Source organism: Chiroxiphia lanceolata, chromosome 6 (assembly GCF_009829145.1).
Source record: "Chiroxiphia lanceolata isolate bChiLan1 chromosome 6, bChiLan1.pri, whole genome shotgun sequence".
Lineage (NCBI taxonomy): Eukaryota > Metazoa > Chordata > Aves > Passeriformes > Pipridae > Chiroxiphia > Chiroxiphia lanceolata.
Window position 1 is genome coordinate 6,445,298 of NC_045642.1, and position 23,315 is coordinate 6,468,612.

A 23,315-nucleotide genomic window follows, 5' to 3' on the forward strand; every position below is an offset into this window, starting at 1 on the left:
ATAAGAAAGTCCCCAGTGGGAGGACAAAAGGTAGAGATTTCAATGCAACACAAGACTAGAGTTACTGATTAAAAATGGGGACATAGCCAAGGCAGCAAATGTGTGTTGCTTCACCATTGCCCCTGGCAAGCTCAGACTTAGATATTCCTGTCACCACTCTGACTGTTTGTTCTTCATAAAAACCTGTGGCTGAAACACTTGTTCCCTCTTGAGGTGAGTTCTTTTTTCCAGCCTAGACAAATGCACCAGCTGATATTAGGGGAGAAAAAAAAATAACCAAAGCAAACCAAAGAAAACTGGGGCAGTGTTTTTGAACAACAATGTGTTTAAAATGTGATGGTTATTCTGCAGTGTCAGAAATAATTAGGAAGTTATGTGCACTGCAATTTAAATAAATACATCAAGTAAAATAGTCACCTTTATTGAGGGGATTAAAAGCTGCCCTGTCTTTATAAAAGGAATCTACTGTTTGTAGTAGATTGTATTTTGAAATCGCAGTTATTACACATTGCTATTTGTTATTGGGTTTTTTAAAATGATTTTCTGGTACTCACTGGAGGGAAAAATCTACTGGAAAAATAGAGCTGTTCTGCAGCTGAAAAGAAAATCTCGCAATATATAATAGGGTATAATTTACTATTTTGAAAGGTAACTGTAGACAATTTTTGCTTTCAGTATATTTTTTCTACTTAGGATCAAGTACTGAAAATGCAGTGACAACTCAGCACTGAAAATGTTGAAGTCTACGTAGTAAGCTATTTTTTGCCATACCTGAGCTACTCATGATAATGAGTATGTAAGAATTTGTTTTGGCAGTTCTTTTTCCCCCATTACTTTTTTTTTACTTCAGATTTGTACTAACTGTCCTAATGCTTTTTGCTCTCGAAGGGAGCAGGTGTTAAACACTAACATTGTTATGATTTTTCATCACTATTTAGTATCATCTGAATCAGTATTTAAATGATAACATATGCTGAGTCTAAAACTCAGTGTCTTGAACTTTGAACAATAGATTGGTAAACTCTACAGGGACTGTAGACAAACTGGATTTATTTTGGCTGCATGTTTTCTAGGAGCGACATGAGCGGTTTTTTAATTGTGAACAAAAGTTTTAGTGGATATTTGCAGACATGTAGAGCATGGTACAAATATTTAAATTATGTAGATCACATTTGGATTACTGAAATGTAAATAATGCCTGTTCTCCCAGGAATACTTAAAAAGGTGCTCAAGACAGAAATGATTTGAGATGAATAAGACTTGCTCATCAAGAAAAAGAGATTTATTTGTGACTGCATGAACAGTTGACAGGCTCTGTCCAAGCTGCCTGCTGAAAGCAAGAGGGGGAGCACCATCTCAGGGGAATTTCTTCTCAAAAGGACCAACCTCCTTGCTCCATTTGGGTGGCACCACGGACCCCCAACCTCTGTGAGGAGTCATGGCAGGAAAAATCCTTTTCAATTCTAGTTCAGAATTTGCTTGGGGGAGCTTAGTTCTCCCACCCCTTCCCCCAGTTGAAGCCTTTTTTAAGCCATAACTGAACTGTCTCCACAAATAGGAGATGGACTGTGAGCTGCTAGATGTGCTCAATTAAATGGTGATAACATTTTGACAACACAGCATATTTCTTCTAACCTTATTTTTGTACATGATATAACCTCTTTTGTGGAAGTCCCTCAGTATTTCAGCTGTCCTGAAGTGGAAAGTACTGTTGCTCTTGGTTATATTTTGGCAACATTATATGATCATACTTAGGTTTAGAAAGGAAAAGATTAGTAATGCTTAATGCTAATGTTTGATCAGGATGGTGTAGTCTTATCTATGTGGGACACCAGATAAAAGTTTGAGGAACCTGAGGTCAGTCTTTCTATCTCTAGCCTTTTATATTACCTTAGGAGTATTGTCCACTCTCTTCCCTGTGGATGCAACCATAGTTTGCACATCTAAACCTCTGTTTGTTTGTAGGCATGGCTGGAAGAATGAGGGGATTATTTAGGTGAGAAAAGACCTCTAAAATCAAGTCCGACTGTTAATCCAGCACTGCCAAGTCCTCCATGTCCCTAAATTCCAGTGTTAAATTAAGTATTCAAGAAAGATCTTAGATTCAAGTATTCAAGAAAGGTCCTAGATTCAAGTATTTAGCTCCATACATGCACCATAGTTTTGCCCATCGTCTGTTTGGCTGAATCACTGAATCAATTAAGCTATTGGTTATACAAGCCTGGCCCACTGTTTGCATCTTTTACAAAATCTTTACAAAAATCTTTTACAATGTTTTGTTTAATGGTTGCTCTACAGAACAAATTGAAAGAAAAGGGAAAGCTTCTTGCTTCTAAATGTGTTTATCTGAGTGGGACTCAGAGATCCATTGCAATGCAGGTTTTTACGACTTGAATTTGACTATACTGTCTTTTGGGTAAAGGTACTATAAATGTTTAAAAAATGTCACTTCCACTCAAAATTGCTTACTCTGGTTTTGGCCATATGTTTTGAAAAACGAAAGAGAAATAATATCTGCCTTGTTTTGCCCTCTCAAATCTAAGTAAGAGGATATTATGAGGTAGAAAGCACTATTTTTATACCCTCTATCACCTTTGTTAACATTTTATTAGACATAAATCATGTAGTTTCGGGCTGCATAGTGACAATATGGTTCACCGTGTATTCTATTTTTGTATCTTTATTTAAAACTGACATGTAACTTGCTGTACCTGAAACCCCAAGTGAGCCAGTTATTGGAGTGTAACAAAGTTTTGACGTCAGAACTGCTATTTATTCCACTGGCAGCCATTAGCGATGCATTACCCTTTGGCACTCGTGTTTTCAGAAACATGGTTAAATTTTTATGACTGGTTCTGGCCAATTAGGATTCTTTCTCAAGATAGAAATAAGGGAAGAGATCTTTTTTATAACGTACTAAATGTAGCTTTCCAGAAACAACAGAATAAAAATATAAATTATTGCACTCAGAGTTCCCAAAACATACTATTGAGCCACACTTCAGCTCGCCTGCTTGCTGTGCACGTGTACTTGAGAGGCAGGGGTTAAGCTAGGCTACCTTGTCAAATGCATGAGCCTTTTATTAGAATTTAATGTAATTACAGCTGAGTCATCCTTGCAGGTCAGTCCAGAACTTCAGTAGGATGTGAAAGGGGCCAAAGACTTAAGGTAGAGAGAATTCAGAAGATACAGGAGGTGTGGAGGAAAATCAGGTGGAGGGGGTGGGCTTGTCAAAAACAAACGTAGAGAAGTACAACAGAGGTGTCTGTTGCTGGCTTTTTCCTCAAAAAGCTGAATTTTAAGCGGCACCAGACTTCGGAGTGCGTGTTTGTAGGCACCGTGTACGGAGTGGGATGGAGCAGCTGCGTGAGAGGTGCTATAGGATCTCATTTCTGGTTGTTGGTCCACTCTCTGTGTTCTGGCAATAAGAAATGCCAGCGTGTACAAACAGAACCCACAACAGATATGTTTTCCTTCTCTGGAAGATGTGTTGATCTTCTCCAGAGGGCTCAGTGATGTGCACTGTGTATCCAGGCATGAAGTTGGAGTTGCCTGTCAACAAAAGTTACAAAACGCTTGTTTGTACACGTTGCTTTACTACGATACTCTAGATTTGTTTTGAAAGGAATGCTCTTTTATATAAGATTATTTTTCCATTCCTGCAGTTTGTTAATGATTTTATGTTCTTTAGATCAGTAGTGAAAATTTCCTGCGAAGAGTGCTTCTCTTGAAGTCTCTGATCTTTATTATAATAGGGCAGCTTTAATATGTTGCGTAAATGGTCATGGTTACAATCTAAATTTGGCAGCTACATCCTAATTTTCCAAGTAAGTAGAAGCTGCTTGATCGTAAAGCATCAGGTATCTGCATTTATGTGTAATATAGTTATAATGTGATTTCCAGTCATCTTTTGAGCAGCCATGAGAGGTAAACTTTTGGATATTCTGTTTCTAGGTCTTGTATTTCGTGTGTGTGGGACCTTTAACACCCCTCACTGCTGTCTCCTGTAATTTGGATATTTGTTCTGGGTGCTGCAGAATCTGACAGCAGACACAGCACATCAGAGGCTCTGCTGTCTTTTACCAACTTCTGTTTTAGTGACCTTACCGAGTTAATGTATGTAAACATTTTCTTCTTGCAGGGTAGTGACTTAGAAAAAGTGTTGAAACATATGGGGTAAAAAAAAAAAAAAAAAAAAAGTAGTTGTGAGGCCTGACAAAGAAAGGGGTTGTTTGCCCAAGGGACTGAACAGAAAGACTGCCTAGGAAGTGACAGAATTTGGAGACCATTAAAACAAAGAGGAGAAAAGCTACACTTGATTCTGGAAGAGAAGGAAAACTGCATTAAATGTGTCCAGTTTCTTTGGGAAAGGCAAGAAGGCAACTAGAGAGGGAGAAAGGATTTTATTGCCTAAGTAACTGTATGAAGGAGACATGAAGTCTTCCAGACAGTGAGTGGCCTTGTTGGTTACTCCTGTGGGCACATTTTTTTTGCATCTGTCTGAATCTTCACTCCGAACTGTGGAGTTGCTGCCATGGCATGAGAAAGCAAAGTCTAAAACATCAAAAAATGCAGTTGCCTTCCTTATGATCCTTTCAATATTCTCTTTAAAGAAATTCTGTGGTGGAGAGACCACTTGTTTATGCTTGTGAGCTTCATGAGGGAGATCATTAGCAGTCTTCTCTTCTTGGAATATACATCTTTTGAAGCTATCTGTTAGTTAGTTCCTTCTGCACAGGTGCCTAACTGGGAATGTGAATACAAGGCTGACTGCTTCTGAAAGATGAAAAACTATTTTAAATCTCAAATTTAAGAATTACACTCTAATATTAAACATTATCCATCTTTAAAATTACAATTAAATATTTTACCTGCCTTTTTTTTGAGTGCTTGTAGTTTGCAGATATTTAGGCAATACTTGGAACAGTCATTTTTGGATATCTGAATAGTGATTGTAGACTTTCTCTTGCTACTGCACATGCAAGAATCAGAGAAAAGATCTGTTGGAGAATGTCCTGTAAAAAATGAAATTAATGTTTTTTAAGTTCTGAAGTAATTGCTCAAAATGAATTTTTATTTGGGCTTTTACAGTCTCCAAAATCTATATAGCTACAATGCAGACATCCCTGATATGCAGGGGTTTTCTAATCAGGAGCTAAACTTCTTGAATGAAGAAATTTTCACTGCAGGAACAACTTGTAAGGCCAATATGGATTTGTGAAAGACCTAAACCAGTAATTTCCTTTCTCATATGTTGTTACAATACAGGCAATAGTTGCACGATTTCACCGTAGTTTTAATTCCTTTTTTTTTTTTCTCAGCATTCCCTTACCCCCCAAAATCAGGCACCTTTATCACAAATGCTAGCTTTTTAGATTAATCTCCTTGAGAATATTAATCTCCTTGAGAATATTAATCTCCTTCAATACACTGCATAAACCTTTAAAACTGAGTATCTGTAATTCAGACACAGTGTATTCTAATTGTCACAGGAATGAACAAAGGATGTAACAGAAGAACAGTATATAACAGTGATGATCCACAAATTAATTTCAGATGGATTGTATTTTTTTTACATTTGCCATTTCATCAGAAACTAGATTAAATTAGGCATGCAAGGTACACAGGTGATTATTTAAAGTCCAGTTGGTGAGGTACTGTAATGGAAAGCTTTTTGGGAAGAACTGAATCGTACATAAAAGTCGGTGTTTCAGCCCTCTAACTTCAATTGCTGGTTGGTAAAACTGTGGGTTAAGTGTAATGAGCTGAAAAGAGGTTAATGTTCATTTGTGCAGAATTGTAAAGTTTCAGTGATTTCATATCACTTAGGTGGGATTTGTTTGTAATGAATGTGAATATATTTGATTTGATCTCTATCAGTATAGTGGAGAAGAAGCCTGGCTCATAACTACTTGGGTTGTACACTGGTAAATGAGAATTTCTTTCCCTAGGAAATAGGAGAAGTTTTTTAAGTGATATTTTCTGAGGTAAACACCTATTCGTTGTTCAGAGACCATGGAAATTATTATGTCTCAAGAATACCTGTAGGATTCCATTACTACTTTGTAGAGAAGCAGTGAGGAAGAATATGGAAGAGAGCAGGAAATTAATGAAAACGTGGACAATTGAAAAATATAGCAATCGAAGGGTAAAAAGCAAATCTAGAAGACAAGAACTGTATGTAAGTTATGCTGAGAAAAATGGAGCATCAGAAAAATGCCAAAAGGACAAGTGATTTGAATAATTCATGATTGGAGGGAGTAGGGCATTTTAAAGGGGAATAATATGAGTCAGAGGTGAAATGAATGGAAGAGATGCAAATGTGGAATGTGCCAGGCAAAATGGCAAAGAAGAGAAATTAAACATTGGTTGGCCATTCAACAACCTCGTTAAAACTTGTGGGAAAATCAGGGATAGCCTCGAAGGAGCTTTAGTTGTGTCTTCAGGATATGTCATCAGGCTGTCTAGTTCAAGGTGAATGTATTGAGTGAAAGACAGATTTTGGTCCTTTGTATAGAGGGGAAAATACCAAACCTGTGCATGGCTCTACATTTCAGTCTTGCTTCATCTTTTGCTCTACAGCAAAAGTATATATATGGCATCTCTTGCAGTTGCCATGGAAAGTACCATGGCTTTGCACCTCTCTGTGCACTTCAGCATGAAATCAATCAGTGAAAATGCTTTTCAGTGTGTGCTGGTCCCTTCAGACAGTTCTGTGCTGTCCAGAGCCTCCTGGAAATTACCCTTTTTTTTTTTTTTTTTTATTTGTAACATCTATGTTCACGTGTTCAACTTTGAGCTAAAATTTTCAATTTCAAAAAAAAGTGTGGGTTCTGTATGTTATACCTTTTTTAAAAAAAAAAGAAAACAAATAATAACTCATAGAATGGTTTGGTTTGGGAGGGACCCTTAAAGATTGTCTAATTCCAACCCCTCCCCATGGGCAAGGATACCAGCTATCTACATCCTTCTTGTAATGTTTCTGAGGAGGTTTTATATATATATATATATATATATATGTTTTATATAAACTTCAGTTTATGAGAGAGATACTTTGGCATTCCTGATACTGAAGGATGAAAAGTCAAAGATGACTTTTGCAGACTCAAGAAGAAAGGTTTCTGTATATCCAAAGTCTGCTTAGTCAGTGCAGAATACCACCTTACAACAGACAGAAAAGAGTAGGCATTATGGTCTCTACCTTTCACAAGTCATACTTGGGAAACTGTTGACTGCAGGGAAAAGGGCATGAAGGGGGCTGTTCTACCTGTATTTCTAGTACAAAGAAATAAATCCATGATAAAGAACCCCTGATGCAGTCTTGGAAGTATCAGGAGATAAGACAGAAGAAAGAATGGAATGATATAGGAAAAAATTTGATCAGCCACTTTTCCTAAGATGTGAAATCAGATGTTAGCAACTTTAACTGCAGATTTCCTGCTCAAACTTAGGAATGAAACAACTTCAACCCTGAATGATTTTCAAAAGGGAATTCAAGTAAATCATGTATGTTAGAAACGTGGGGTTTAAACGATGTCAATAAATCGTAAAACTGACCCAAAATCTAATATACTTCTGAAATTCCAAACCAGTGTTTTCCTTTCCTCTTCTTAGAAATGTTCTTAAATAACAGGAATTGCATAAATAATATGTCTTGGCGATTTCTTGTGGTTTATATATAATGAATTTTTCCTAATGTCTAGCTCAGAGCTGCTTTGCTACCACTTCAGTCAAGTATTCCTTGACTTGCACTGGCTTGGCATGGAGAATGTCTGAAGACTGACATCTTTTTAATAACTTCTTATAGAGATAACCATCAGATCCCCTCCAGCCTTCTTATCCAGAAAGAAAAACAAACCAAAGCACAACTTTCAGTGTTTCCATATGAGTCATGTTTTCTAAACACTTTTTTGTTGGTCTCTAGATCTCCTTCAGCTTGTTGACTACTTGTTTTAAAGCACTTGCTGTAAAATTTGGCCCAGTACTTCAGGTGATACCTGATTAATTCTGTGACTCATGGAACACTTGACTCTTAATTTTGTTTATCAGACTTTTGCTAACTGTACTGTAAAAAGATTTGCCTTTTTTCCTAGTGGATACATCTATAAAGATGCCATGCTGGGCCCTTATTGTGCACAATGTGCTTCTACTCTGTTCTTCACTTTAGACAGACCTTGGTGTTTGTCAGTGATCCACAGAGAGGTGGTATCAGGTAAACAAGCAATAAAGATAAATGATGAGGAACATATTTTGAGAAGGCCCCAATATGTTTTTGACATGATTTAAGCCTTTGCCTGCATTGTTTTGCTCAGCTCCTTCTCTGTAAGAAGCATGATGCAAACCAGCTGTAATGAAGTGAACATGTCTTTTATCCCCACATCTAAAAACCAGAACTCTCTGATAATCTTTCCAGCAGACAGTGTTGTCCATAAGGTGTTAATCTGTATATCAGATAACTCACTCATTTTATGGACCAAAGGACTATGACATCAGAACTGCTTTACATGGAAAAGTCAGCCCAAATGTGTGAATGTTGAGCAATCAGACTCACAGGGAAAGTTCTTTGGGCAATAGTTTCTAGATTCTTTTGTAAGACGGAACAATAGCTCTGGGATCACTTGAGGATTACTTTTAGAAATCAAATTGAGCTATATACTTTGTAACAAATCTAATAACCATACTGTGAATATAACAGGAAAGTCATTGATATTGCAGGTGGTGTGTGGGGATGGAATTTACTGCACCAAGTTCATGGCAGTGCTCTGCAGAGCCAAACCAAAGGTTTGCATGTCCTGACGTTAATGAGTTCTGGTGGATGGCTCAGTTGAATTCTGTTTGATTTTATTTGATGTTTCATTATTGGAAACATGGTGTCTTTTAAGTTGCTTTTATAGAAGTTTTTCAAATGGAGTTAATGTTGTGCTATGCCACCTTAGGGAAGAGTATACTCTAGGTAAGGCATTATCCTGCTGAAATGAAATAGGAAGGTGTTTCTTTAGTAACTCCTGTGAGAGATTTGAAATGTTACCAGAGCACGTTGTAGGAGCACCAGTGGGGCCATCTAGTGTATTTTGAAGAATTTAATGAATTCCCTATGTTTTCACCATGGCAAAGAGACATTTATTCAAAAAAAAAGATTAATTTTTTCACTTGGAGTGCTGGTATTCATATTTGCAATGATTTAAGTAGTCCAGCTTGTGAATGGGAACACAAATATATTTGTATAGTAACAAAAATTAGACTTTCTTCCAATGAGGATTATTCTACTCAATAATGAATTTTTCTTCTAACAAAGTACTGCAGGAAATGGAGAGCAATAAAATTCCATTTACTGACACTTCCAAAGGGAAGCCATATTATAACTGAAAAATCAGCAATTCTGAGAATGTGCAAAAATACTGAGCTGTAAACCAGCTTGTGTTTACAGCTTGACTCTTAAATTTTTCATGTCATCAGGTAACGATGAGCAATTATTTTATATCCTGCCAAGAATACAGCATCAAAAACTCAAAGTCATGTGTTACTAGCCTGATATGGAAAATGAGCCCACTTGTAGTAAATATGTAAATAAATCAGGAGTAATTGTTTAGTTTTCTGTATGACAAAACACAACCAAGAATGAATCTTACAGAGGTGTGTCAAACTACACTTGTTTTCTAATTGGATTATATACACAGTTGCTATGTCTTAATTTCAAGTTTGTCCTAATAATTCTGGGGGGAAAAAATTAAAAACTACATCAGTGATCTATATTGTTCTCGAAGACTTTAATAATTTAAAACCCTTTACCAGCTTTATGAAGAATTTGCACTAAAGCTTTTCACCTGCCTGAAGGGCTGCCAAAGATCTGGAGTCTTTTGGAGTTTCTGAGACACAAGTTAAAAGGCAGGAAATTCCAATTAGATGTTGTCGAGAAAAAAATTGCCATAAGGGTGGTAGTACTGGAACAGGTTGCCTGGAGAGCTTGTGGAACATCTTTGGAGGTGTTCAAGGCTCAACTGGACCTGGCCCTGAGCAACCCATCTGATTAGACCTGCATTGAGCAGGGGGCAGGACTAGAACATCTCTGGAGGTCTCTTTTGCAAATTATTGTCTGGTTCTGTGATTCCCAGGTAAGAACCTGGCACTTCAAAAAAAACATTCTCCATAACAGTCTGAAGATTTGTGGATCAAATGGGCTCTTGCCTAATTCCAGTTCTGGGAAACTTCAGTTTAAATAAATGCCTAAGTAGACTGTGCTTGTTTTCTGAACGCTGTCAAGATCGTGTTGTGTATTTTCTGGCCTCTCAAAGGGTTCTTCTTGATGTGGAAAGTACCTGTAATTATTTTACTTATAAGATCTTAGCCTTTAATAAAGCTGGTAATACAAAAGAAAGTACTTGTCTGATTGAGGAATCAGCTGCTAAACAGATGAAAAACTGCTCATAAACATAGAAAAATACAGCCTACAAAGTTCCAGGCCATGGAGCAAAAGGTTAAAATGTTCTTTTTAGATATGCTCATTCTCCTTTTTTCTAGATGGATAGAAATATACTTAAAATACCACTGGAGTAAGTTGGATTTGTTTGGGGGTTTCTTTTTAGTGTATTGCAAAACTCTCCTTTTTATATCACATTAATTTAATGCCTTTAGACTATTTTATTACTCTCTGTGGAAACACAGACACTGAACTTCTCCTTCAGTAGTGATCAAAAGTTGTTGACCTCGGGTTCCTAATCATCCTTTTGTGGCAGCAAAAGTATTGGGAGTTGCTTTCTCATCTTCTGAATTAAAAAAAAAAAAAAAAATTAAGAATAATTTTATCTGAGAGCAGTGTCTTTTTTGAGTTTGCTGTCAGAAAAATAGCAGTTTCTAATCAATACCAGTTATACTTGGTTAAAAAATCCCCAGCAAGCGCTTTGGGAAAAATTAAGAGAAAGAAGCTTTTTCAGTGCCAATGTTGTATTTATGCATTCAGTTCAGGGTTTTCTAAAAATAAAATGAATCGTTTATACCTAAGGGGTAAGTTATTCTTAGGTTGGAGTATGTTTATACACATGTAAAATGTGTAATGTGTATATGTCTTGATAAGTTTATGTAAACATTTTCGGGGTGAACTTTTCAATGGAGAATTACAATCGCTGTTCAAATATAAACATGCTGTGAGAGATTTCTATATCACTGAATCCAATTGCATGGTATTACAAGCCACTGCATAATTTAATCTCCTTCACTGTGCTCTATCTTAAAAGTAATTAGGAGTTCTATATGCAGTGTTCAAGCTATTCTAGAGTCTAACTGGAAATTTAAAGAAAGTTTCATATAATGAAAGATTAAAGTAGTTACCTAATTTAATTTTAGTTGACTAAAATTAACTAATAGTTTATTAATATCTATAGCTCTTTTCTCTCCTTGGCATTTAAAATACTTGCTGTAGAATATTAACATCTATTCTTAGCCTTCTTTTTTGTATGCAAAACAAGTCTGGGATTTTTTTTTTTTATACTCTCATCTCATAATAATAACTCTCACTTCTACTCATCCTATTTGAGCTTCTCTGTGCCAGTTCCCCTTTGAGTTGTTCTCTGTTAGATGAGGCTCCCATAATGGCTCTGGATAACATCCTACCATTCATACTTTTCTTTCCAGTTTGGACTTCTGACTTATTGTAGGGTTTTGTTTCCCTTTTCACGGCTGTGTTCCTGCTACTGTTCACTGTTCATTTTGTGGTCAAGTAAAAGTTCATGTTCCCTTTCTTCATGGTTGTTCCCAGACAATGAGATTCCAGCTCGTGCAAGGTTTTTATTCAGGCCTTCAGTACATAATTTCACACGTGTTGCTGTTGAACTCATCCCATTTCTCTTGGGTCCTTCTTGTAGGAACTTTGTCATCCTTTCCTGGAGGACATGCAACAAATTTGGCTTGACATTGCCTCTTCTAGCTTAGAATCTTGACTGCAAGTAGTTTTTTGCTTGTGGGTTTGTAAGGATCATGTTTCATCATAGTTTAAAGGGAGCTATGCAACAGCTTCTGTTCTCATGGCCTACCAGTCACATTTGTACACTTCCATATTATTTCTTCTATATGATATTTTTTAAACTGTTGATTATGTACCAGTTTGGTTAACTTTCATATTTGATGGAGCCAACTCACTGCTTTTTATATTTTTACCTCTGGATGTTGTCTTGTTTCACAAATGGGGCATTTTTCTGTTTGTTTGATTTTTTTTTTTTTTTAATTTTTTATTTGTCTCAATTGAATATATTATCCCAGTTGATAGAACCAGAGCAGTAATTTAAAACTGAATGTATGCTTTCAGGACCAAACATTATTCAATTAAATGTTCTCTTACTTCTCCAAATACTTACAACTTCAGACCTTGTGTTGTCATCTGCTGTGGCAAATAATTAGACTGTGCATGTAGTCTCTATGCATTAAAAAATACATTGTTGAAACTAGAGTATTTCACTAAAACCATTAATTATTATTTCTTATATTTAAAAGATAATTCGCATAATTTCTGGATGTTCATTATGTCAGACAGAAGTCCATTTGCATGCAGCATCTCACGACTTGCGTGAAGTAAAAATGACAATACAGAAAACACTGATTGTCAGGAAAGATTGTCAGTGGTGAAATTCATTTAAATTTCTCCAGTTTTATTACAAGGTGAGATAACGAAATTAGAATTTAATATAGGATTGTCCATATGATTCTACATGGATGCTAACGAGGTGGTGTCTACAGAGCAGCAAGATGTTAATGGTTCCTAAACAAACTAGTTTTATTTTTATGATTGCTTTCTGAAATTGTCAAGGTCGCTGGGAAAGTTAATTGCTGCTGAACTGTGTTTTAAGACAGTATTTTAAATCATCAGCATTCTTACAGTTGTTAATATTCTATTCCTTTGTGGAACTTTAGTAGTTTTTCAGAGGAGTTTAATGCTTAGCAGTGTAACTAGGGTCTGTTATCTTAAGGGATGTGCCTAACTTTTCATATGCAGTATTTGAAAATCATGACTTTCTTGAGGTTTTGATTTGATGAACCAGTAAAATATTCCATATTAAATATGTGTATAAATGTTATAATCTTTAGTAGGATTAAGCACATTACTTTCTTTCCAGGAATGGATTGCGATGTTATGAGAAATAAATATAGATTTAATTTCGATTATAAGTGTTTTTTTAATGTCAAACAAATTTTTGCAGTTTGTAAATACAGAAGTGACAAGTAGGATTTAACAGGGTAAAGTTGTGTAAAGAATGGGTAGTAGAAGCAAAACAGTCTTCTGGTGTAGGTTTTTCTGCCTGGTTATTGGGGCCACTGATCTCATTTCAAATCAATGAGCTCACCAGCGAAGTACCACAAGGATATATGAGTAGGGCATGCAACTTATTTATTCATAAATGGTCTAAATAAGACAGTAAATTGCTGGCATAATTGCTGCTGATTGTTGATTAGGCTATGTTACCTAATACAGCGAAAATGAAGATTTATTCTGAAGAACTGCAGAACCTTACAAAGCAGCAGATGAAAAGTCGTGTAGTTGAGTATAAAGTGAAATGGCAAAAAAGATGTTAAGTTTACTTATGTAGGCTATGAGCTGACCAGTGAGTAATGAAATACTGGGCTTGTTCTTTGAAAACTTAATGCTTGGTGTTCACTGGTAGTTAGAAGAGCATGCTAAAAACTACCAGGAAAGAATTAGAGAACAAAAAAATGAATGTTAGCCCGTCATTTAAAACCATGAGGTGATTGTATTTTTAATTTTATACACAGTTCCTGTTTCCTTGTCTCAGAAAGGGTAAGACCTGGTACAAGCAAAGATACAAAAGAGCAAAATTTTGTGGCTTTTGTCATTTTTAGCTGAGTGATGCCTCTACCTCATTTCTTCCCTTATTTGCATTCCTCTTGTGTTCTGCTTCTCCTATTTCTTCTTCCCACAATTAGGAGCATATAACTGGGAGATGTGATGCTGTGCCAGTGATGGGCAGACAGTTTAATGCTTAAGGTGGGAGTCAATTAAGAACTTAGACATGTTCTTCAATGATAGAGCTTAGATAAGAATGACAGAAAGGAAGAAAAAGATACTTGTTTAATTTGTAATGAATTCCTGATGCTCGATATATTTACCCTCAGTGTTCTAAGATTTAACTACTGTTTCAAACAAGGAAATAGTTTGTCAAAGGAAGAATAATTAATTACTGATTTAGGTAAGGTAGAAATATATTCAGACAGCAGAAACCAAAATGTTGCAGGGTGGGAAAGCAGTTATTAGAGAAAGTGTGCTGTTCTGTTCGTTTAATATACAGGAGAGACAAGTTCTTGTCTTTTTAAACTGTAATATTTCATATATGGTATTTTGGTCGTTATACATAGCTGATCACGACTAATCAGTAATTGATCAGTAAAGCTGATTGCATGATAAATCTGTTTGTGTGCCTTGTCCCCAGTTTGCAACACTCAATATAATTTCAGATTCCTCTGAGACTGGGCGCTAATAGTGGGAAAAACTGTTGTGATCTGCTTCTTCCCTGCATGTTGAAAAAAAATCATCTACATGATTTTTGCTACAGATTTTAGTATTCTTATATTCAAGGGCTGAAACATGTTTATACACAGCTGTTGTGTTCCTGATATCAATTTTTAGTTTTTGACTTGCTGGTGTATATCCAGAATTTCTTTCTGAAATCTCCTGGGTTTTGGCAACTGATTTAACCAGAACCTTTCTTCATTCTAAGGCCAGTAGCAACACTTCTTTTGAGTTCAGTGAAATACCTTTATGTCTTTAGTGAAAGTATCAATTTTTATGTGGTTTGTTGGAGAATGGAGGGGCAATTTTGATAAACATATCTGTTAAGATGTTAGTAGGGAAAGAATAAGCATATAATTATTAAGATTTATGAACTCTAAGAAAAGTTGCTTTACTATCTTTTCTTACAGTGAAAAATAATCTTAGAACTTGAATGATGAGTTGAACATTCACTGTGATGGTGCAAACCTTCAGAGGAAACGCTACAAGTCCAAGAAAACTTCTTGCACTAATTGTTAAAGTAATAGAGGTGAAATAACAGGCAGATTCATTGGTGTATGTAATTCATACATCCTGGTTCTGGCAGGGCAGTGAAAATCAGTGGTAGTGAAGCTGAGGGTCACAATGGATGTTTGGTAGTGCTGAGGTAACAACACGTGTATTCAGCTATTCTTACTTGTGCCCGCTGATCCTTGTAGGACTGGGCTGTCCTATTGCTGTGAAGGCTAAACTAACATGTACCTCAAAGTGAAATCCTCAGATGGGCCAAGGTAAAGTCAGAGAAATACTTATGACTCTTCTGAGGATGGTGTCCTACCCTCTGAACTGTTATATCTTATGAACAACAAGCAAATCATTTTGATCACTTGGGTTTTTTGCACGTCTGAACGATGACAGCATATTACATATTCTACATATATTATGTAATAAAGATGGGATGCCTAACAATATTACATATTTTATAGCAAATATTTTAACTCTGGCTAGTTGCAATTGCATAAAATAATATCAGTTGCTCTCATTATGCAGCAAAGCTTTGTGTGACTTACGAAACTTCAAAATACATTTGCTCAAAATTTTGGTGGGGTGTGTAATTTTGAAATTTGCCTCAATTATTGCTAGTCTTATTCTGTTAGTCTTCTGTTTTCCCACTAAAGGGAAAAGAATTGCATTCTTAATATGTAATTTAGCGGAAAAAATTGTTTTTATTTTTGTTTTTGATGGGATTTAACATCCCTGCTGTGGAAGATGTCTAATACGGTAAGATTTGGAGTTACTCAGTGGAAGTCATCTGTGATATTTGTGCTATCGGTTAAAAAATTGTATCTTTTCCTTCAGCTGAAACAGTGTTTATAGTTCCTGCAGCAGTTTTTAACTTAATTTTTTAACTAATTGTGTTAGTGGACAGAATAATGGAGTGCATATTTCATACAGAAGTAAAAATGAACATTAAAATAATGAGCAATCTATTTTGAGCCATTCTGACATATCTCACAGGTACACTTGAGAGGCTGTTAGAAACAGTTTGGGGGGTTTGGAGTCAATGACACGTGAGCAGTAAAGGATTGCATCATTTTATAGAGTAAGGAGGAGAGGAAGTTTTCCTGGGAGCTAGAGAAGAACAATTGAAGCAGGAAGTAACTAGTTTCATAAGGGTTTGTGTGAGAGAGTTAGGCAGTTGACAGGCAGAGGAGGAGGAGGAGGCAGAGAAAGGCAAGCATTTTCACTTTTGGGATAGCAGTTCTGACAGTGTAAGGTGTTAAGTGTTCTACAGGTCAATACAAAAAGGGGTTTTGTTGGGGTTTTTTTTGTTGTGATGTCTTCAAGTTATATGCAGAGAAGTATTTGAGCCTTCAAATGTATGCATACCTTTTAAGTGTTCCCTACTCTTGAGTGGGAATACGTGGTAAGTAAATGTTTACCAATTTAAAAATATCTATAATCACATTTCTGTGATCCCAACACACAGAGTAAAATTATTATTATAGCCCTCAAATTTGAAAATATTAACTTGGTTCTATGGAAATTACTTTTTACGTGGTCTTCTTCCTTTTTTCAGGTCTTTGTTAATCAGTGTCTGAGATTCGAGTTTGTAGTTTTGTAGCACAAACCCCAGCCTAGACTGAATTGGGCTTTTTTTAGATCTGTCATTAATTTTTTTATAAATCTAGGAACGTAATGACAGGGTTCATTTATAAGTTGATAGATGTTACAGTTTTTGATTTTGCTTTTTCCCTTTGCAAGCACGAAGCCCATGCCAGTTTTCCATTTGACAAAGGTAATTTAAAACTTTTTACAGAATACCCAGGTCCGTTTTCTGAGGTGGGTGTTACACTGAGGCAGGATAACACTCACAACAATTTCCAGGTAGGATGCTGAAAGTTCCAGGGATTTACAACCAGAGTCCTTGGTGTTTTGCTCCTGGGTGTGCCTGAAGCAGTGCAGCCGTGAGTGAAAGTCGCAGCTCTCTGACAGCTGCGGAATGACCTGGGTGAGGTGAGTCAGTGACATCAAACCGGGTCTGCACCAATATTCCTCGTTGCAGCTGGTGCTACTTGGCAGCCCTGATGGAGTCTCAGCAGAGAATCAAAGCACCAGTTTGGTCTCCTTGTTTGATGTGCAGTGGCAAGAGTTAGCTGAAAAACTTTTTTTTTATTGGTTCTCTCGAAGAAACCATTATTTCTGGTTGAGTAGAAGGTAATTTTCACTGTTGACATGTCGTCATCATGACTTTCTATGTATCCATGCATAGAATTTGTAAGTGGAGCAACAGTGAAAGATCAAGAGCAAGTATTATTATATAAACATAAAAAAATGCTTGAGCACCATCAAAGCATAATCACACATTTCTGTGAAATTACTGGAATGATTGATGTCACATCAGTCTCTGTGACAATGGAGAAAAATTAGATGAGAGAAAAGATTTTGTTTATTTGGTAAAAACTATGTTCAGCTTTAATTTTTTCCTATGTTTATCCCTCTTAACTTAGTAAAATAAAAAATAAATATTTTTATAAAGGGATGTAAAAACCAGAGATTAACTGAAATCTGTAGAGCCTGAAATACTTTAGGAGACTTTGAACTCTTTGTCATTTTGCTCTTTCTTATAGTTGAGAAGTGTGGATGGAGTGCTGTCTAGCAGAATTACTGTGCTATGTGTCATAGTATAATATAATAAAATACTGTGTTATGACCTGAACGAAGGGCCCTGAACCCAACATTCTGTTTGTTTTCCAACTGTGTTATTTTCCAAGGATTCTGCAAGCTTTTGAAGTTGCTGTGCAAGAAAATGTATTAAGGCCCCAACAACGTATGTAGCAGCTGAAATAACTTTTTATTCTTCATAAAATGGGCTGTATTGTCCATGTTCCCAGTGTTCTTTTAAAACCTTAGATAATGTTTTCTTGTAGAATGTCAAGATTAATAAAGAGGGAGTGAGCATCTTGAATATATTGAGAAGTTAGAGGTTGCTTGTCTGTAGCAGTTGGGAATTTATCAAACAATTACCATGCTATTACCCCATACAGACACACCCCAAATGAGAGCTAACATGACAGGAATTTTCTGCTTTTTTACGTCCTCAGACCATAATCTCTGAAATTGTCTTAGATTTCTGCATCGATATCTTCAAGTCATTAAATATTAAACCCTGCAAATTTTGTTTCTCCATTTATAAGAGAGAAGCTAAAAGCTCTTCCCAGTTGTTTTATATTTCTAAAATATTCTGAATATGTAAAGTGCTGTTCAAGTACTAAGTTTAAATATTTTCTCTTAAGCAAGACAATTGGATTTAGTTAGATTGTAACCTTCAAAGATTGCCTAAAATGATTATAGTGCTCTCTGTAACAGATTTTCACTCGGTAAGTGTGGTCACGGAACATAAATCTTCTTTTACCCAAAGAAAACACTGGAAAAAGAAGGTGGAATGAATTCTGCATACCTGGGTAGAGCAGAAGGCATGTGACTCTAGGAAATAAAAATTTTTTTTCAACGTAGTTTATTATTTAACAGTTTATCATTTATTATTTATTTGAGGTTATTCTGGAAAGCGAATTTACAGATGATGTAAATAAAAACCTGAAGGCAAAAGGAAGTTGAGGCTAAAGTAGGAATTTTTAGAGAAAATCATGTGTGTAAGAGGCAGTTTTTATTTGGACATAGGCATAAAGAGTGGTAGTCTAGAAAAGAGTTTTATTATGTTCTAATATGTGTTCTGAATGCTTGGTAAAATATTTTACTTTAAATAAATGTGTCATGCTTATAATCTAACAGATTAGTCCTTGTCATCATTTTCATCATTGTTACTACCCTGTCTAAAAAAGAGTTGATATTTGTATTTCCTTTCATAAGGTAATAAATCTTTCATAGTTGTGTACTTGGTTTGATTAATTGAAGTGTTTGAGATAGCCAAGATGCTTAAAATTGTGTCTTCTGTTCCACAGAGAAACAGGAATTCAGAGAACTGGCCTGACCATTGTGATATAGTCATTATAAACTCATAAAAACCATCTGGTTTTAGTAAGGAATTATATTCACCAAGATGCCTATATGCACTATTGGTACACACAAGGCAGTGTGTAACAAAACACCTTATGTACAGAAGCTATAATTTCACACAGCTGAAAGTATGACATCAAAATGTCAGCCTAATTATCTCTCTATCTCCAAAACATTTGCAAACTCCAAAATATTTTCCAGCTGAAGCATCTCTCTACCGAAGAGTAAATTTCAACTTACTTCAAATATTCTTCTTTTTTAATTAGGTTTTTCTAATCACAAAGGTTTGGCAGGCCGCAGATCAAAAGCTGTCCCAAACATCTTAATTATCCACATACTTGTGACCTTTTTAAAGAAATGTAATAAAATGTCTCCCAATAAATAAATATTGTTCAGAATAACTTTTCAGATACGTTGGTAACACAGTAGAGCACTAGTTCAGAGCTGCTGACATGGATTACTGTCTGCTGGGGAACCAGACAATGGCAATTTACCTTTTTTCCTAGGTCTCGTTTATTTTCGTGTGCCACATATGGAATTTTAAAGTTCATTCGTTTGCATGAGCCATAAAGTTAGAAACACTGCCCAGTTGGAAAAAGCGCTACGGATTTTCAAGAAAATTCCTCTCATTATATTGAGGGGAAATACAATCTCAAAACTATAACTATGTAGCTTAAATTGGTTTAAATATGTTAAGTGGATCATTGTGCTTTTCAGGAACTGTCAGTTCTTATTAAGCTGAGTAGTTGTATTCAGTTATGTGCTGGAGAGTAATCAATTCAAAATTGTGTGTGTGATCGTGATATCCCTCATGGAATTTGTTCATTCACACTGTTTCCTGGGTTTTGTGCTACATTCAATAGTTCTGCTCTAACGAGGAGAACATTGTGGGGCTGAACGTTCTTCCATATGGTTGGGCTTATAATGTCTTCCTTTTAAAGGAGCTGTTTCTCTCCACTCGAAGCAGTGTCTTCTTGGTAGAGACAGAAATATGTTGTAATTTGCAGGTACTGCTTAAAAATGCAGCAAGACGTTGGCTAATCTTTTCAAATCTGTAAAATTCATTGAGATTTTGAGAGGCAGATAAAATACGTAATTGTAAGTCACCTTATATGTAAGCAAAAATCAAAAATCCAGGTTAAGACACTCAAGAAGTCATTGGACACCTCAGAGATCATAGAATCACAGAATGTCCTGAGTTGGAAGGGACCCACAAGGATCATCAAAGTCCATCTCCTGACTCTGCACAGGACAGCCCCAAGAATCACACCCTGTGCCTGAGAGTGTTGTCCAAATGCTTCTTGAGCTCTGTCAGCCTTGGTGCTGTGACCACTGCCCTGGGGAGCCTGTTCCCAGTGCCCAACCATCCTTAGTGCAGTTGGACACTGGAACATGTGGGGAAGCAGATTTGTCATCTTCTCCCTTGCCATGCCACTTTTCTGTCCCGTTATGGGAATATTAAGCAACAACCATTTTAAGTCTAAGAAAGAACACTAAGCACAAAAGGGCATGTAAAACTACTCTCCCCAGTGATTAGGTGCTTGAATCCAAACTACACTGAAGTGTTTTTCCCTCCTTATGATCCAGTGCACCTTAATTGCCCATTTATTTTTAAAGTGGCAAATACCACTAAGAAGGTGTTTGTCCCATGGCAGGAACTTGGGATATTTTCCCTGGTAGGTACATATTAACCACAAGGTTGTGGAGTTCTGTTCATCTTATCTACTTCTCTAGGTTCCTCCTTTTTTTGCACTTTGTCCTCACTTGACTGAGGGCCTTGCTTAGCAGGGCAGGTGCCTTGGTGGTCAGGGCATTCCTGCTGAAAGGTGTCCTTTGAGTTCCTGCATACTGAAAAAATTAAATTGTAGTCAGATTTCCATTTTTTTTGAGATCAAGCAGGAAGGGAGTAAAGAGTTAAAGAAGCGTAAGTAGTCACTGAGGGGTGGTTTGGACCAGTTTTCAACGTTGACATATGAAAAGTACGTGAACTATTACTTTGAGAATAGCCCTATTGCTTCTGAGGCAAGTTGAGTGCCATTATCTAATCCCTGCTATGTAAGGGGGAGAGACTGTGTTGTTATAATTAAACTTGAAGCTATTTATTTGTTACTTTCTTACAGGAAACAGATTCAACCTCTTCTAGGACAGTTTAGCCAGTCAGAGGCTTTGTTACTCTCGTCTGGGGTTGAACCAGGGACTCTGGATGGAGTTCTCCTGGATGCTGGCTGTTCTTCTATGCAATTTGATACACCCGAAAGAGGCTTTTCCCTGCAGAAGGATGGACCTTTGGACATGAGGATGGATAGTGACAGGTACCTGATAATATTTCTTCTTGAAACTCAGAAACTGTCTACTCAGCAACGCCTGTGCATTTCATTTCCCTTTAAACTGAAGAATTCCCATCATCAAACCACATCTAATTTTGCACAAGTATACTTTTTTTCTTTTGCCAAAAAGCTTTTTTTCCGTCTCAGTGCTCAGCCCTGGTTATCATCTTTGCCTCCTTTGAAATAAGAGGAAAGTTCCCATGATGAGTAATTAAACCAGTAACATTTTTGTGTACCTCTACCATTGAATTTTAACATTTTTGGAGTGTATGATACACAGTCACAGGGACATCTCCCTTTCAGAGGCCTGTTATTTCCACAGTTTCTCAGCCTGTACTTGATCTACAGGCTCACAGCTTCTTACTGCAGTCCCTTTCCTTTTCTGCCACGCTTACTGTTGGTGGAAACTTCACTGGAGCAGTCTCAGTTGCTTCCTCAGGAAAGGGGCAACGTCCTTCTTTTGTGCAATGACCCAGTTGCTTCTCTCTAAAAGGAATGCAATCTAAAATAAATAAATAAACCCCTATCTGTTATATCTGCCATTTTAAATCAGATTGCTACATTGCTTTTAGCACGCTAGTATAATGTTGTTTTCCACGCCCGTAGATTTATTGTAAGCTTCCCTTAGCAAAATCATAAGCTTCCTTTCACATTGTGTGGGAGGCACATCAGGTTTACTTAATTGTCAAATTAACGATTACTGAATAAAGCACCTGTGTTTAAACTATTTGGATTGGTATTAAGTGCTTTCAAGAGCATGAAAATCAGTGGTGGAATGATAATTTCTACTTATGCAGTGGTTATCGTCTTCAAACAACCTGATGTATTTCTGAAGCATTTTGCTTTTTACATGAGCAACCAAAGATCTCTCTTGTATAGGTGCTGGCTGTTATTGCATGATGCAATACTGAGAGAATGACAGGTTTTTTTCTTGGTGTTTTGATGGACCTGGAGTCTTAAGAAATACCGTTTGCTTTTTTCATTGCTCACAGAGAGCCAATGGGAAGCCCCAATTTCTAAGGAATTGGCTTACCACATTAATGTTATGTCTTAACGCAGCAAATTTCATGATACTTGCTTTTTCTGGTTTTGTGCAAAATGCTACTGTGATCCTCCTGGGATTCAGTCCTCAGATTTCAAGAATCTGAACTCCAGGCTTAACTATAAGCCTGATGCATCATGAGAAAACATACATTGAACAAGAGCATAAGAACAAAGGGTACCTGAGGCATAACAAAAGCCTATGGTTGTTGCTATGATACTACTTGCCTCTAAGTTTTGTTATCTTTTGTAAGATACTGCAGGGGAGTAAAAAATGCCTGAAAAATTTTCTGCTAAATCATGTCTTTTTAGAAGAGAATTTATTAAGTGGTTTGTATGTTTCGTCTGATTAGTAAACCCACAGATGATGTTCATAAAATACCTTGGAACTATTTCAATAGCAAAGTTAAAGAGATTTCGATATATAGATGTGAGGATTATACTGTTTAAATTGCAATAATTCCTGCAATTTGTATAGGCCATTTCTATTATATCAGAACAGTATGTGGATATAAATTCTTATGCCTTTTAGTGAAAAGTAAGATTTAATTATTTTCATTAGCAATTGTTTTCATAGCAGGAGATGTGAAAGAAAAGGTCCTTGAAATCAGCTCTAGCTAGAAAACAACGTACGATGCAAGGTGACTAAAATGAACCCGTAAGAGGCCAGTTTATATTCTAAAGCTGGCTGAAGAAAAAGGTCACACAGCATTTCCATCTTAGCACGATGCCGAAATATTCTTGTCACCTTATTAAACATAGTTTATGATAATACTTAGAAGTTAAAGCCGTTCTAATTGAAGTTGAGGAACAAACTCCATTTGGAGCGGCAAGAAAAAAAAAAAGGATTTAAAAGGTGCAAGCTGCTTTCCCAGGGTTGCCACCTCCTATTCGAAAACCTCAAAGGCACTTGTGTGCCGTGCCTGTGTGTGTTTGAC

General features: G+C 36.4%; 1 protein-coding gene across 3 annotated transcripts in view; it reads left to right on the forward strand.

Moving 5' to 3' along the window:
* METTL15 (methyltransferase like 15) overlaps positions 1 to 23,315 on the forward strand; it is a 91,282-nt gene that overhangs the window by 58,749 nt on the left and 9,218 nt on the right. For all 3 annotated transcript variants that reach the window (XM_032690778.1, XM_032690777.1, XM_032690776.1), the window contains exon 4: positions 21,130 to 21,321. In XM_032690778.1, coding sequence (XP_032546669.1) covers positions 21,130 to 21,321 — 192 coding nt within the window. The remainder of the gene's footprint in view (positions 1 to 21,129; positions 21,322 to 23,315) is intronic.